This window comes from Pleurodeles waltl, chromosome 10 (genome assembly GCF_031143425.1).
Source record: "Pleurodeles waltl isolate 20211129_DDA chromosome 10, aPleWal1.hap1.20221129, whole genome shotgun sequence".
Taxonomy (NCBI): Eukaryota; Metazoa; Chordata; class Amphibia; order Caudata; family Salamandridae; genus Pleurodeles; species Pleurodeles waltl.
The window spans coordinates 679741602-679757669 of NC_090449.1; the positions used below are offsets into that span (position 1 = coordinate 679741602).

General features: G+C 43.7%; 1 protein-coding gene across 2 annotated transcripts in view; it reads left to right on the forward strand.

The window, feature by feature from the left end:
* WDR37 (WD repeat domain 37) overlaps positions 1-16068 on the forward strand; it is a 645791-nt gene that overhangs the window by 138851 nt on the left and 490872 nt on the right. For both annotated transcript variants that reach the window (XM_069211193.1, XM_069211194.1), the window contains exon 3: positions 2062-2158. In XM_069211193.1, the coding sequence (XP_069067294.1) occupies positions 2062-2158 (97 nt within the window). The remainder of the gene's footprint in view (positions 1-2061; positions 2159-16068) is intronic.

Sequence of the window (16068 nt, forward strand, 5' to 3'; positions counted from 1 at the left end):
TCTCTGCAGTGAATGTAGGATTTGGGAAGAAGGTAAGCAACAGAATAGTTTGGTTCAAATTAACATGCCTCATAAAAACAGTTTGAAGCTTGCAAACCCTTCTAGCCCATGTAATCGCAACCATGAAAGCCATCTTCCACAAAAGGCGTTGTAACTCTGCTTTGTGCATCAGTTCACAAAGAGGCCACATTAATTTGGAGAGCACCATATTTAATTCTCTGGAAGAAGGTTATGTAACTGGTATGATCGCAAGGTGGATATGTTTGTGGTCCAAGCTTTTCATCATAATTTATTTGTTTAGAATTTGTTTAAAGGTTCAATTTGGTGACCCTGATGGTGTGTTTTAAGGAAGGTTAGCTTGCTACTCTATTTCACCTTTTATGGATATCAGAGGGAATCCCATGGAAAAGAAGGAAAAAGTTATTTGTTATCCTAGTTCCTTCTGAATTAATAAAAGCCCCACCCACCTCCTTGAATTTGTATCTGCCATTAAGTATCTCACCTATACTCCAAAAACAAACTTCTTGACACCCTGCTGGAAAGAATGGAATGGTACATCTTACTAAGGTTCTAAAAGGGTTAGTATTGTTTTAGCTCCTAGTGTGCTATTCGCATTGGTGCTCTTGTTTCTGTTTTTTATTTTATTATGGATATTTAGTCTATTTTGCGCGATGTTTCTCTGCCAAATACACAGGTATTTTACTGTTTTGATTATCAGAAATAAGAAGTAAATAAGAACTAAAATTACAAGCAAGTAACTTTTCCTCCGTCTCCTCTAGCCCCTGGTGGTTAAGGTTTTCAGTCCATGCTGATCACAACTGGGAACCTCCCCTAGCATGGTTCGCCATTGGAACACAGCTGCTTCTAAGAGTATATGAATGTGTCCTGTGCACCACTAACATTTAACTGTAGGTGGGAGAGTAAGAGGAAGGCCAGCCCTCCTTTGCTTGCCGATGCAGTGCCGCCAGAATGGCACTGCAAGTTTCCACTCTGCATACACTGCAAGATTGGCCACCAAGCAACTTTAGAATCCTTGGCTGCAAGAATAATTGTGCTACTTCCAAGGGAGCTAAGGTAATATGCCCATCTTTGTCCCCAGCTGACCAGCCCTCCTGCATCCTTTTTTTTACAAATATATTTTAAATCTTCCTAGCTTGTTTTCATGTCCAATTTTTAAATCAAAGGATGATGCCATTTTGTATTTATTATCTGGTTGAATTTTATTTATTTCAAAATGCACTTTGATCAATCAGTGGGAGATGTTGTATTAGTATTGCTGTTTGTCTTAATCAGTTATTCAAGTCTCTCTCTGCAAGCACTTTTTCTTTCCATTGATGTGACTATTGGTTATTGTGTCTTTTGACATGTGTTGTATTGTATGATATTTGATTTTGTATAAGAATGATTCTCTAAAATTCTGTAAAGTGGATTATTACATTTTATTTTACCTTAAAATGTGAGTTCAAATCACAGTCTACATGTAATTTGGTGTTGGGAATAGCCTAATTGCTATTTTTTTCTGAACATTCATAGTTTAATTGCAAAAGGTGCTTTGGGCAATCACTGGGTTTGTTTCTTAAATTGGTTCACTCCTGCTTAATCTTATTGTAGAGATCATGAACATGATTCTCCCAATGAAACTGTATTAAGTGGAATCATAAAAGTCTAAAATATTTTTCTTGACTGCTATTAGTACTGTCAGTGTGCTATGTATGAGAGTATCAACTTTGTGTCTACTTATTGTGATAACAATGTCTGTGCTTCTACGCGAGCTGATAAAATTCAGCATGAGAAACCATAATTGATAACTCATAGGTATTAATTTGTTCTCTGTTTGAGTTAAACTGTTTTTTGTAATAAAACAATTAGGGAAAAGTAATTCTATTACAAACTGTGACCTTTCAATATTTGAATTCAGCGTTGGTGAAGTTTTCTTGCAAATATTACAGATCATAAGATATGCTTTTGAGGATATCTCTATTTGTATATAGCAGATTAGAGAATTTTGGTTATGCAAATCACATTTCTTATATTATTATTGTTCCACTTTTACTTATGCAGGATTCCAAACTTCCTTTACCAATTCGAAATACACTTTTGGAACTTTTTGGGCAAATTGAACGAGAGTTTGAGAACCTCTACATTGAAAATTTGGAATGTGAGTACATTGGCCTGTATTTTTATATTTGCATTGGATGACATTCAGTCTTTCACCACTCCCTCTTCCCCTTCACGAAACACTTTCACATGTACACATTATTTATTGTCATAGATATAATGGCTCAGGAGTCACAATAGTGAGTCCCTCTTGAGGTGCAAGTTGGGTTATGCAGGCTCCCACCAAGTTGGGCAGGGCTAGCTCACCAGCAGGTGGAGTTGATGGCCATGAGCTCCCTGTTGATGTAGATGGTCTAGTGCTCTTCTCTTCAGTACAGCTAGGTTGAAGGGGGTGGGGTTATATATAGGGTAGGCTGAGGTAGAGGGAGGATGTGGTTAGTATTTCGAGGAGATTGGTACTTCCAAAGGCATTCAACCTCAAGTGGTTCAGCTTACTAAAATTGTGAATTATTATCGTTTTAAAAGGTTCAACCTGTAACAGCAAACTTCAATCCACTGGAAGATGCAGCTTCCCAAAAATGGGTGTAGGGAGATGCACTCACACTGGAGTAGCAGATGTGCAACTCACTGGGGAGGAGAGCTTCCAATACAAGTTCTAGTTATTAGGCACAGCCTCTAAAGAATACATACACTGCTGGGAGATCAGAAGATAGTGGAGGGGATAAACCAGGAAGGGGTTCAATGACCACTTGTTTGATTGCCTGGAGACTGTGAGTCAAAGTGGTGAAGTTGAGAATGTAATGGACTGTGAGGCTTGACTTAAACAGAAAAGATGCTAGATGTGTCGAAGGAGACTGAATGGGCCTGCCAGAAGAAGATGAGGCGGGTTCAGTGCAAAGGGCTAATCTGCAGACAGCTGTCAGAGTGCAGGGTTGGATGGGAAGCCTGATGAGGCTCGCTACAACAAGGTTCTGTGCTCATCCTAAAGCTGATGCCCAAGGGTGTAAAGTTACTGGCCTTCCTCAGGACTGAAGGAAGGCGGAAGTGCAGTGTTAGAAATGGGGTCTCTAGTTGGCAGTCGGTTTTCACACTGTTCAAGTAGAGCCCCTTACTATAGTCAGGATAAGGGAGATACCCCACTCAGATAACCTCTGCTCACCCCCTTGGTAGCTTGGCACAAGCAGTCCGGCTTATCCCAGAAGCAATGTGTAAAGCATGTGCACATAAAACACAGTAACATAGTGAAAACATTACAAAAGGACACTACACCAATTTTAGAATAATAGCCAATATTTATCTATATAAAACAAAATTACATACAGTAATAAAGATGTGAATTTAGCAAGAATTAACTTAAAAATCCAGTTCCTTGAAGTTGATAGCTTCACCTGGGGCTATCACAGTGTCGTGATCAACAAAACCAACAATTCAGGCTGGCCACGGGGGCCAGCTACAGTATTGGGAAGACCCGCAAACAGTACCTTTGGAATTGCAGGGTGTCGTGATCCTCACAATGAGATCCAGAGAGCAGCATCGCTGGTGTCGCGGTGTCCGTTCCGGAGGTCGGTGCAGGGGTCGTCGGGCCCTTGAAGTCACACGCATTGCAGATCGAACTCTGGGCTGATGAAGGCAGGGGCACAGGTGTGGATGGTGTCGGGGCTGCAGTGCGAAGTCTGACAATGCGACGTGCGGTGCCCAAACGTCATGGTGCATGCAGCGTCTCGGTGGCAGCATCAGTGAAACCAGGGCTGTTGTGTGAAGTGGGATGGGTGAGACCAGGTGCGAAGCGGAGCAGTGCTTCTCCGTGTGGCATCGCTGGTGTATCGTAGTGGTTTGTCTTCTTGAACAGCACAAAGCACACAGTTCCCAGTGCTGTAGGCAGATGAAACTGAAGTCCTTGATATCCCTGAGACTTCCAACAGGGAATCTGCATTTGAAAGTTATTTTAAAGCAGCCCCCATGGTAATCTATTAGAGAGATAGGCCTTGCAACAGGCCGCCATCGATGGAGGGCATGCCGGCTACAGGACCCACGTCGATGTAAAAGGCGGCGAAGCAAAGGCGATGTGTCGGTTCCTATCCAAGCAGTATGGGGGATGTGTTGTCGAGCCACGCAGTCGTCTAAGCGGTGTCCTCTAGGTGTGGAATCCAACCCTTTGCGATGAAGGTGGCGCGTTGTCATCGAGTCAAATAGTTGACGACATGAAGGTGAAGCGCTGAGGCTGGTGGGGATGCGTTGATCCTGAGTCACTCAGCTGTCGATACGGAGGAAATGTCGAAGGAGGATGCAATAGTTCCAATCAGCGCAACTGCATCGATGTATCAATTTCTGTAGATGGCCACTGCAAAGTCCACTTCCAAGGTCCAGGACTGGATTAGCACCTCTTGGCAGAGCAGGACTCACAGTTGGCAGAGTCCATCAGCTGAAGCGGGATGGAAGGAAGTCTTTGATTGCCCTGAGGCTTCAGAACAGGAGTGTAAGAAGCTGGCCTGGTGGGTGGGGGGTTCCTATGATACTTGCACCTTATTCCAGGTATCCCCTCTTAGTGAGGTGTAGATAGTGTCTAGAGGTGACGCTCTCTAGGGGTAGCTGTGGATGAGCAGCCAAGGCTTATCTAGGAGACATGCAAAGCTCATGCAGTACCACTGTAGTCAGACAGCACTTCCTCACGTGAAAGAAAACACCCAGTTGTAGAAAAATAAAGGTACTTTATTTTTGGAACAAATCACCACAAAATACTAGACAGGTGACATGGCTTTGAGGTATGCAGACATGAGGTTTGTACCTCTGTCTGATACCACCTCTTCTGGAAAGCCCACCCTGGAGATGATTCCCAGTAGTGGTCCTTGGAGGTATAGCCTTTGGATACCTGGTGGTATGGTCCTCCACCGCCACCAGTATAAATCTGTTTCCAGAGGCAGTGGGGGGACCAGGAAGCCAACAATATCCACCCAACCCTTTCAAAGGGGACCCCAACCACTGGTAGTGGAATTCGGGGGGGGGGGAGCTTTGGGGTGCCACCTGTTTTGTCACTGGCTTGACACGTGACACAGGAGCGACAAAACTCCTTTGCATCTTCAGACATGTGGGGCCAGTTAAAGTGCGGAACAAGCCTGTCCCAAGTCTTGCTTTGCCCCAAGTGACTTGTAAGGGGTATGTCATGTGCAAGTTTCAACAAGAACTCTCTATACTGCAGAGGTACTACCAACTGCCTGATGGCACCAGATTTGGATGACCTTGCTTCTGAGTATAGGAGGTTGTCCTCCCAATAAGGCTTTTGGGTGCCACTGGCATCCCCTGCTTCTTGAAGGACAGCTTGCTGTCTTAACCCTTCCAGTGTGGAACAGGTGTGCTGTGCCCTACTGAACACCTCCCTAGCAGGCCCCCTGCACTTTCAAGTTCAGCTGTATCAGCTTTCAACTATTCAGGTGTAGGTTCCACCAAGGAAGTGGATTCCTCCTCCTCAATAGGGGAATCCTCACTGGATGGGGTAGGGGGCAACATTTTGCTTTTCCTACCCTTGGTTTTGGGAACCTCTTGGGCCATTGTTCCAGGCTCCAAGATTCCTTTCTCGTTTTGCTTCTTGGCCTGAGCCTTGGTCAAAGCCAAAATATGCCCTGGGATGCCCAGCATTGCTACATGGGCCTCCAACTCCACTTCAGCCCATGCTGAAGTCTCCAAGTCATTCCCCGAGAGACACTCTTCAGGTAAGTCTGTGGACACTACAACTTTCTTTGGGCCAGTAGCCCCCCAACTCCAGCTAAAATCAACAACTGCCATGGGATGGCATACAGTGTTGTTGTGGGCGTCAGTCACTTGGTACTGATGACCAAGTAGGTGTTGCTCAGGAGACACCTGTTTTTCAGTCACTGTAGTGACACTGGCACCTGTGTCCCTGTAGGCCTCTGCCTGAACACCATTTATCAAAGCTGCCTGTACTTACCCATATTAAGGGGACAGGTAGCAAGGGTGGCAAAATCATTGTCCCCATCTGAGACTAAAACAGCCTCAGTAGTTTCCCTAACTAACCCAGCCCACAAAACACTTCCTAAAGTGAGTCCAGCTACACCCTTGGAATGGCTATTACTGCCTGACCCACCACTACTGTTTTTACTATGAGCACTAGTCGTAAAGGTGGGGGTTGTAGTGGGGGGTGATCTGGTGCTTTTCTTAGGGCAGGAGCTGTCTCCAGGCCTATGGCCCTTGTTCCTACAGACATAGCATCAAGGCTTTTTGTTATGGGGTGTAGAAGAGGATTTTTGACCCACCCCCAGAGGAATTTTGTGCACCTGATCAAGACCCTTTAGTTTTAGTTTTGTCTCCACCCTTGTCCTGAGACGTACCGGCTTCCTTTTTCTTGTCCAATTTCGCGCCTGAGTAGGGACTGGGGAGGAGGGGGGTCCCTGAACTGGTGTGGACTGGTTTATGCACAGAGTGCATCAAATGAGCCCTTCAAAGCAAACCAGTGGCTTTGGGAGGCTACCCCTCCCACGCCAGTCACACCTATTTCCAAAGCGAGAGGATGTTACCTCCCTCTCCGAAAGGAAGTCCTTTGTTCTGCCTTCCTGGGCTTGATCAGATCAAGCAGCAGGAGGCCAGAAACCTATCTGAGAGGTGGCAGCAGCTGGGCTGCCCAGAAAACCCTGTAAGACTGGTGGTAGCAGTGCTGGTGATCCTCTAAGGAGCTCCCAGAGTGCATAGAATCATACTTACAATACTTGCAACAGTATTGGGGTATGATTCGGACATGTTTGATACCAAACATGCCCAGGTTCGGAGTTACCATTATGTAGCTGGACATAGATAGTGACCTATCTCCAAGACACACAAAATCGCGTCCCCTCACTCATGAAGTCCAGTAAAATGGGGCTGGTGTTCGGGAGGACACCTCTGCTAGGGCATGGGTGCCCTCACACACAGGTACCTGCATCCTGCCCTCTGGGCTGAGAGGGCCTACCATAGGGGAACCTTACAGTGACCTGGTGTAGTGACCTGTAGTGAGGGTGCATGCACCTATTTCACGCAGACTGGAATGGCAGGCCTGCAGAACCCTTTGCATGGCTACAGATGGTTGGCAGAATAACTGCTGTAGCCTATAGGGATCCCCGGGAATGCCCTGGGTACCTAGGTACCATATACTAGGGACTTACATAGGGGGACCAGTATGCCAATTGTTGGAAGAAAGAGGTACAATTTAGAGGAGAGAGCAAAACTACTGGGGGGTGGAGAGGGGGGACCTGGTTATCAGGAACCAAGTAGACACAGTCATACTGACAACAGGCAGAAAATTGGGGTAACCATGCCAAGAAAGAGGGCACTTTCCTACAAGGAGGCAAGCCCTTGAATTTGCTTAAGTTCTTGGAGGCTCTAGAGAGTAAAGTCCTTCTCACTCCGAGGCAAGAGGCAGAAGGCAGCAGGCCAGAACATCAAAGCAGTTCAGCAGTCGCAGTCCCTTCTGGAAGCACAGCAGTCCTGCTTCCTGGCAGAATGTCCTCAGTTCCAGAAGTATGCTGATTTGATGGGTTTTGGCATCCAGTACCTATACCCAATTGAGCCTTTGAAGTAGGGCAGACTTCAAAGAGATGCTTTTGAAGTGCACAAGGTCCCTGCCCTTACTTCACTGGCTCCAGACGCTGCACATTGGGTTATGCAGCTCTTTGTGTGGTTAGAGATACAACACTATTTCAGTGTAAGTGTCCGTTCCTCCCTCCCATCTAGCCCAGGTAGACCCATCCGCCCAATGTTGGGCCATCAAGACATAAGTGGTACGCTACAGCTCCCTTTGTGTGTGACTGTCTAGAGGGAATTAACAAGGCCCAGCTGTCACCCACCCCAGGTGTGTATTCAGAGACCGGCAGAGGCACAAAATGGTTAAGAAATGCCAACTTTCTTAAAGTGGCATTTTCAGACTTACCATTTGAAATCTGACTTCACCATACGTTATGGTTTTAAATTGGAAGTCCAGAGACACCAAACTCCAAATTTCAATCTTTTCCCAATTGGAAATAGCACTTAAAAGCTGTAACAAGGTAATCCCAATGTTAACCCATGGGAGAGATAGTCCTTGCAGTAGTGAAAAATGAATTTGCTAGCTTTTCACTACCAGGATATGTTACACTTACAAGTACTTATCCATCCTTTTAAATACACTGCACCCTTGCCTTTGGGCTAGTTAGGTGGCCCCATAGGGATGACATACATGTACTAAAAAGGAAAGTTTGGGCCTGACAAGTCGAAATGGCAGTTTAAAACTGCACAAACCGGCTCAGCAATGGCAGTCCTAAGACATGTTTAAAGTGCTACTGTAGTGGGTGGCACAATCAGTGCTACAGGCCCACTAGTAGTATTTAACTTAAAGGCACTGGGTTTATTTAGTGCACTTTACTAGGGACGTACAAGTTCATTAAATGTCAGTTGTGGATAAGCCAATATCACCATGTTTAGAGTACAGAGCGTCTGCACTTTAGCACCAGTTAGCAGTGGTAATGTGCACAGAATCCTAAAGCCAACATAGTTAGAGCAGCAAAACAGGAAGTCAGAAGGCAGAAAGTCAGAGGAAACCACGCCAAGGATGCAAGGTCTAACGCTGATGCTAGCACACTTCAGGGAAAAAGTCAAAATTAAAAGAGTGCTGGACAGCATATGTGTGAAAAATGATATTTTTTCACACTAAATCTCTCCTAAATAATAATCTTATTGAGCCAATACCAGAGTCAACTAACACCTGCAAGACGGAGGCCTTTGTGGAGAAGCTGGTGACAGAGGAATTTGATTGAGCACATTTGTCACCTGCTTATTGTCAATAGTGCATCTCTCCCTAGCCCCAGGCCCCATCACATGAAGCCAATAATATCTCACCTGATAAAATACAGAGACCATGCCTTCATTCTCTGGTTGGCACGGGATTGAAGAAAACCTGTCTTTGAAAGACAGCACTGTCTATTTTATCACCAATTAGTGCTAGCCCTAGCAGGCCAAGAAACTGCTTGTGACACTGTATGCACCTCAACAGTGTATATGACTGGCATATGTCACCTATGGTTCAGATGGTGGTGTCTAATGGCAGGTTAGGGAGTTGGCAACTGCTTCATGTTGTTTAGAAAAAACCCATCAAGGGTGTTCAAGAATGTCTCAGTAATTTGAAGTAGCCAGAACTGAAAGAATAAGGACCACTGGATAGATTCCTTTAGACCCACTAGTTGTCCCATCACAGCAGTGGCTTCACGCAACTCTCAGTACTCTTCCCTTGATCCCAGGGGCTTGGAAGTGGGACTGCCTATATACAGACAAGCATCAATACTACCTTCTCCTAACCAGAGGCAGCAAAAGGGTGGTGAGGATTTTTTCTATATTGGAGGTAATGTTTCTTCTTTAACTAGCCTTGCCTTGCTGCCTATCGAAGTCTTTAACTGGGAATGTCATATGTCCTTTCCTGTGTGGATTCAGAACTGGAGACTGTTTGGGGAAAAAAAACGGGGATTCATGGGTATGTAAAAAGCAACATTCTGTCAGTTGGGGTGGAGGATGTTTGACCAGTAAAGTCAATTACCGACTTTCCCCTTGTGCCTTGTAGGGTGAAAGAGAAGTGGTTGTCCAGAAGAAAACGGACCCTATGAAAAATTGACCATCTTTCCCTCATTCGCTGTTTAAAAGTTATTTGGAGCAAAAGACTGTTCAAAGTGTTAATCTATAAAGGCTGTATAACCTCCAATACAAAGCCTGAAAAAGACTACCACAGACTGTACTTGAGGCTTCTTTACAATAGCTGTCGGCTTCTCTACAATAGCCGTCCATGAGGAAATGGTTGTGTTGCCCTTCTGAAATATTATAAAAGGAAACAAAATACAAAGAGTAGTAGTGGTTTCCTTGCTGGCATGTAAGGTATCCCACTGCTAACATGGAGATAATATTAGCAACAAGTGTGTTACAATTAGATCTGTTATAATGCTCTAGAGGGGATGGAGAGAGTTTGCGTCCAACATTGAGGCACTAAGAACAACAGCTGCAAATGGTCTTTTTGTATCAACGATGGAAAGGTTATGTGTAAGGTACAGTTAATAACGTCGAATTGGGGGAATGATAAGAATATCATCATCCTTAGTGGAGTTTGGAATCCGCATGACATCATCCGTATGAGTTAAGGCATGCAAATAGGTATCTGGGAATAAAGAATATCAGGGGAATGATGCTAAGCTACAGGAGAGACTACACATTTGTTATGAATGTAGGAGCCTATGTTTGTTGAGTTAGTTGGTATACAGTCAGGCTATCGGCCATGTTGGTACAAGAGGGATGGTGGCCTCTGGATTTCCCCCTTCTGTAATCTCACTGAATAGTTCTGAACTGGAAAAAGTAGATTTTTTTGTAACTTGTTGATGAAGATCTCCTTTTTCTGGAAGTCCATGAATGTGAGGGTTCACTGAAAATGGAAGAGTTCAGTCTAGGTGGGGGTGAGACTAAGAGGACATCAAGGGATGGACATATTGCCAAATAGCTATTTTTACATGGAGCTACAATGTGTATGCTACACTATGGTTTTCAGTTTGAGAACCAGGAGCGAAATGGGTCAAAATCATATACCACATGCTCATTATGTCAAAACCGACACCAAACCTTGCAGTACGTGTGATGTCCTGGTATACCAAAAGGTTACGTGTTGCTTGAAAGGCTAGGCATGTAAACATGGGATAACTGTTGCAATGCCACAGGAGACTTATTTTCCCACTTGTACAAAGGGGAGGTATGCAGAACTCCAACATACTACTCTGCAGTTAATACATACTCACATGGAGTAACAATATTAATTTGTAAGGATCTACAATACATCCTTACAGTATCAGATTCAGAGCCTAGCTATCTTATTGTACAAGACCAACTAGCGTTTACACCAATTACATAGTTAACATGTACAGGTCGAATACCATTGACCCAGGTTTTGTTGCCAGGGTGATATCTGCTTTCAAGGGGAGTGATTTGAACATACTTGTGTGGGTTGGGAAGTTTACCGTCACTCTTGATTTATCAATAGAAAGATCTACTACTGTGAGCAGGCCTTTGTCTATGATCTCACAGGGCCATTCCCACGCAGAACAGAAATATGGGCTCATCGATTTATGGTGTTCAACCCTGGCTTAAAAAAAAACATATTTTGTTCACCTGTAAATGATGCAGCATCACATGCTGATTTCTGGTTGCTATTGTAAAATTTCAGAACAAGGATGATTGATGTAACTTTCCTACCCCACACATTGTTGAATTATTTCCCAGTGACCCTTGATGTTTATCTTACCTGCTGGTACTAATTGGTACAGACCCTCGTGCCTCCTTCCATAAGCCCCCAGGATGGACTCTATTTTGAGAAGCAAGGTACAACAGGCTGTTACTGAATATTTTGTATTCAGTGTGTGAATAGTATTAAGGGCAAGTATGGTCTGAGAGGCATTTAGGGCCTAGAAAAGAGTAGTTTATATTGCACAACAATTTGGGGTGCTCACATCTATAGGAGCCACTTTAATTAAACTACACAGTAAGATTAATAGTCTGAAGAGGTAAAACACAGAGACCCTCAGAGTGGACTTAGTCAGAAAGGTAAATAAATTGCTTTTAGACAACCACAGCAAATATAAGATGGCTAGACTCTACAGGTTTAGGTAGAGGACAGGTAGAACTCAAAGTCATCTACTAAGACCACTATTGGCTGCATAGGAGACCATTCAAATAATAGATGTTACACATAGACTACTGAGAAGTATGTTGGGTAATCCTGACTTCTTAACCAAATAATACACCAACCTTTACTCCTCAAGGTCTGCTACCGCAGATGGTAACATTGTGTCCTGCCTCGCTAAAATCACAGTGGCGTGTCAAGTAAACTATGAGTGTAAGCCCATACTGCGTCTGATCACCACTGCCGAAATTGAGGATGTTATTACATGTATAGCGGGCTAAGTCCCCTGTAAGTGATGGACTAACAATGGACTTTTACAGTCAACACAATGATGTGCTAGGCCACGTCACCTGGCGATGGCTGAAGAAGCATGTGAGGCAGGAAAGGTTCCCTGTCACTAAGGGAGGCAGTCATTACTATACTTCTTAAGCCTGGTAAGGAACCTTCACTATGCTCATCATACGCATCATTTTCCCTCTTTAATGGTGCTACACAAGTATTTGCCAAAATTATAGCTAAGAGGTTCCTTATGTACATTTCAGGTCTGATGCTTCTGGATCAAGCTCGATTTATCCCTTGCCACTCCACTTGCCAAAATCTTAGTGCATTTTCAATTAATCCTGAACTAGCAGTGGCAGTGCTCATGGATGCTAAAACGCTTTGTCCTTACCTGCTAGTGAGAAACAGGAGAGTGGCATTGAGGGGTTGAAATTATAAGCTGAGTTCTTCTGTTGGTCATGGCTTCCACTGTGCAGGCAAGTATTAAGTTATATATCACCATGAGGTGCACTCAACAGGGGTGTTCCCTCTCCCCACTGCTGTTTGCAAAATCCATAGTGCCCTTAGCCTGTGCATTATGAGACTACCATTCTAAAGCAGTTTTGAGATTTTGTGGATGCAGATTTAAACTGTGATTGAATGCAGATCATATCTGGTTATGTGAGGAATCCAAAGAGTAAGCCTTTTCTCACAGTCAGAGAGGCTATAGTTTTTGGCTCAGAATCTGGGCTATGCATTAATTGGAAATGGAAAAAATTGAGATGTTTTCACAGACTTCCACCACAGTCAGACTGGACCTTATATTCCCACTGCAGTACGTGGGGATTAAAATCCATTGAAGTACAGAGATTGTACTGACACTTGTCTATGGATTTGTAAAATCGCACCTTGAGTGTGTAATTGAGAAATAACTTTTCCTCTCTATATTATAGGAAAAAAATCCTTTATCAGAATTAATATTTTCACAAAATTCTGTACCTGTATATTAGTATTATAATTCCTCTGACTAGCTGAAATCTGCTCTTGTTAATAATAAGATTGATATAAACAGAAATAAACCTTCATTTTAGCAGGAACACTATGACCCTGCCTTATTGTTGTGGAGAATTATTTTTTTCTAAATTACTCTTTATTGTAAAAAAATTAACATACTTGGAAAATACACATTTGTCCACAGTGCACAGCAATCGCACGACAGCAATAGGCATAAAAGTCAGGTTAAACAGCATTATATTCAGTTCGAGCCTCTGTAAATGACACATTATAAACTCCCGACTTGCGTGCGGTAAGGGGTGTGCAGAAACCCAATTGAGAAGAGCCCTCTTCAGCTCTGTCGTCCACCGGGGCAGACGTACAGCAAGATTAACTAGGGCGGGAGTTGTGGACGCCTGGGGAGCCACCAAAGTGGGGTGCGATTGAGGGAATTGACTAAATCAATGGCGCTATAGGATGAGATGAGAATTGGGGCAGGCAGCGATGTCAAGGGTGTGAAGCCAGGCTACAATGGATGTAAGATGGACCCTGGTTCTAGGACCAGAGAGAGAGAGAGAGAGAGAGAGAGAGAGAGAGAGAGAGAGAGAGAGAGAGAGAGAGAGAGAGAGAGAGAGAGAGAGAGAGATAGATATATATATATATATATATATATATATGATTTTGCTCAATTAACACCATTACTTAGACATGTTGAAGAGCTACTGGGGCGGGGCAGGAGTGATTTGCAACACATCAGAAAACCCTCCAATCTACCATATGTTTAATCCAAGCATAGCAAGCAACACAGCAAATAAGTGATGACATTATCCAATTGAACTGAAAAGAACTCTCTCTAGCACAGGGTAAGTTAGAACATAGTGCTGCATGAAATTTAGTACAGTAGTATGTTTTCTCTCAATACGGGTCTGTAGAGGCTAATCACATGACAGAAACCTTTTAATTTCAGCAAAAACGTATCTATTAATCTGGTGGTGAGATCCGCTCCCCTGAAATGAGTGAAATGTTGTCGAGGAGAAGATATCATTCAAGAATACAATACTGTGTTAATTATTTTTCAAACTGCCAACAATAACGTGGTTACGCTTTGCAGAAATGTGCAAATGTAGCAGTCTGAATTAAATGTCTTATTGGAATACCAGAGATATAAAACATAATAAGCAACATTAAAGCTAAAAGACGTTTCAGATCACAAATAAACAACATTCTTATTTGATAATAAAAATATATCAGTACACACAGTGATATATTAAAAACACAGTGATATATGAAAAACACTAATGCTGAACTACATAATATGGTAATCATTTAGTGGGATATTTCTAACTAGGTATAGCTCTTGCATATGCTCCTTTGCAAAAATCTTCACTATACATTGTGCCTCATCTGGGACTTTGTGGTGTTTGCCATTTCCTGTTTGAGGGTGGTGGCATATGCTTTCCATAGGAAAACAAAAAAGTGGTGGCTAGAATGCTTGAGTTAATCTTACCTAATGGTAAGTACGCGGGATGAATTTCAGTCCATTGTGTTTTTTTTTCTTTTTCTCTTTGCTACTGGATCCTGGTGGAAACCAGCCATCCAGAGATCGGCATTGAACCTTTTCCAAACACTACATCTCAGCCTGAACTAACAGGCTGGGTCACATCCAGACAAAAACAGAAGCAACCTCAGACCAGTTTCTGCTTTTGGGTCTCGTCCGTGAGGTGCACCTGCAGTATTGACACTGAAATCCTGCCAGTACATAGTACAGACTAATTGTATAAACTAATGAAGGTACTAAGGATTCCATGCCCTCCTGGGCACAATGGTGGACTAATGAACTGTACCTGGTGGTGGCTGGATATCGAACACTTGATTTCCTGTGGGGCAACTGTCCGAGGCATCATGGGGATCAGAGCACAACCAAAACCAATTATCTTTTTTCCAGTGCAAGACCCAGAAGGCTGCATCACTGGACAGAAACACAACGAAAATAGGTGGGAACGAGAACTCTACTTTTGGGGATTTGAACACGAAGAAAATCCTTATTCACCTGAAAGCTAAACTGAAATCATTTGATGCCAAACTGACACAGCCTTCAGACTGTATCATCTGACATAAAGAATCAGGAGGCAGAATGTCCACTTAGTTGGTACTAAGCACCGGATATCAGACATAAAACATAACAACATGGTTACAAATTAGAAATTGCTTAGGTTGGGGAAAAATTCGGTGCAATGTCAGCCAGAAATAAACACTTTGAGCTGCACTCACAGCACAATTTAGTCAAATTGTGGGACTGCCTGGGTCCAGCAATTTGAAATGACCCTTCAACCCTTTGATTGCTCCAACCTCTCTGATATGTTTTTGGTGGAAAGAGCACTCCTCCGCCCCTACACCACCACCTGGTACCCCAACTATGTGCACCTATTGCCTGAATTTTAATTTATTCAGGCAGGAACACAATTCTTAAACTGGCTGGAGATAATTCCCCATTGGATTATCAAGGATCCGGTCATAATATATATACCTGTACTTCACCCTGGCTGTTCAGGAACACCAACAAAAACTCACAGAAGTGAAGAAAGATGGGCTTGTGAAATATAATACACAATCCTGTAGCTGGCAAAGCAGAAAATTGATCTCAAGGAAAAGAGCCATCTATTCACTGACCCCCTGAGGAGTCAGAACTCAAACTGACCTGAGCAGCTGTCCGTGTTCATCGTGCCCTAAGGAAAGAACAAAGGACCTAGCAAATTTGTGGATCCTGCTGTCCCACAGATTCTTCAAAGCTCTACACCACACATAGTGGTTGTGTGGCTCTCCAGAGGTCTGACCTATCTTCCTTGCAACTGGGAAGTCTGTGATCCCTCACTGAAGCTGCTTGGCTGGAACCCTATACACCGGGTCTGGTTGTTGTTGCCAAGGCTTGTTGGCTCTTTAGTCCGAAGACCTCCTAGCTCCAAAATGCAGTTGCCTCCAGCACTCTCCAGCTCTAGGAATGACGTCCTCTCTGCAACTACTGTGACGTGGGCATCCCTCTTTGCTGTAATGCTGAGGCCTCCCCGTGACTCCCTGTGCCTGCTGCCAGAGAG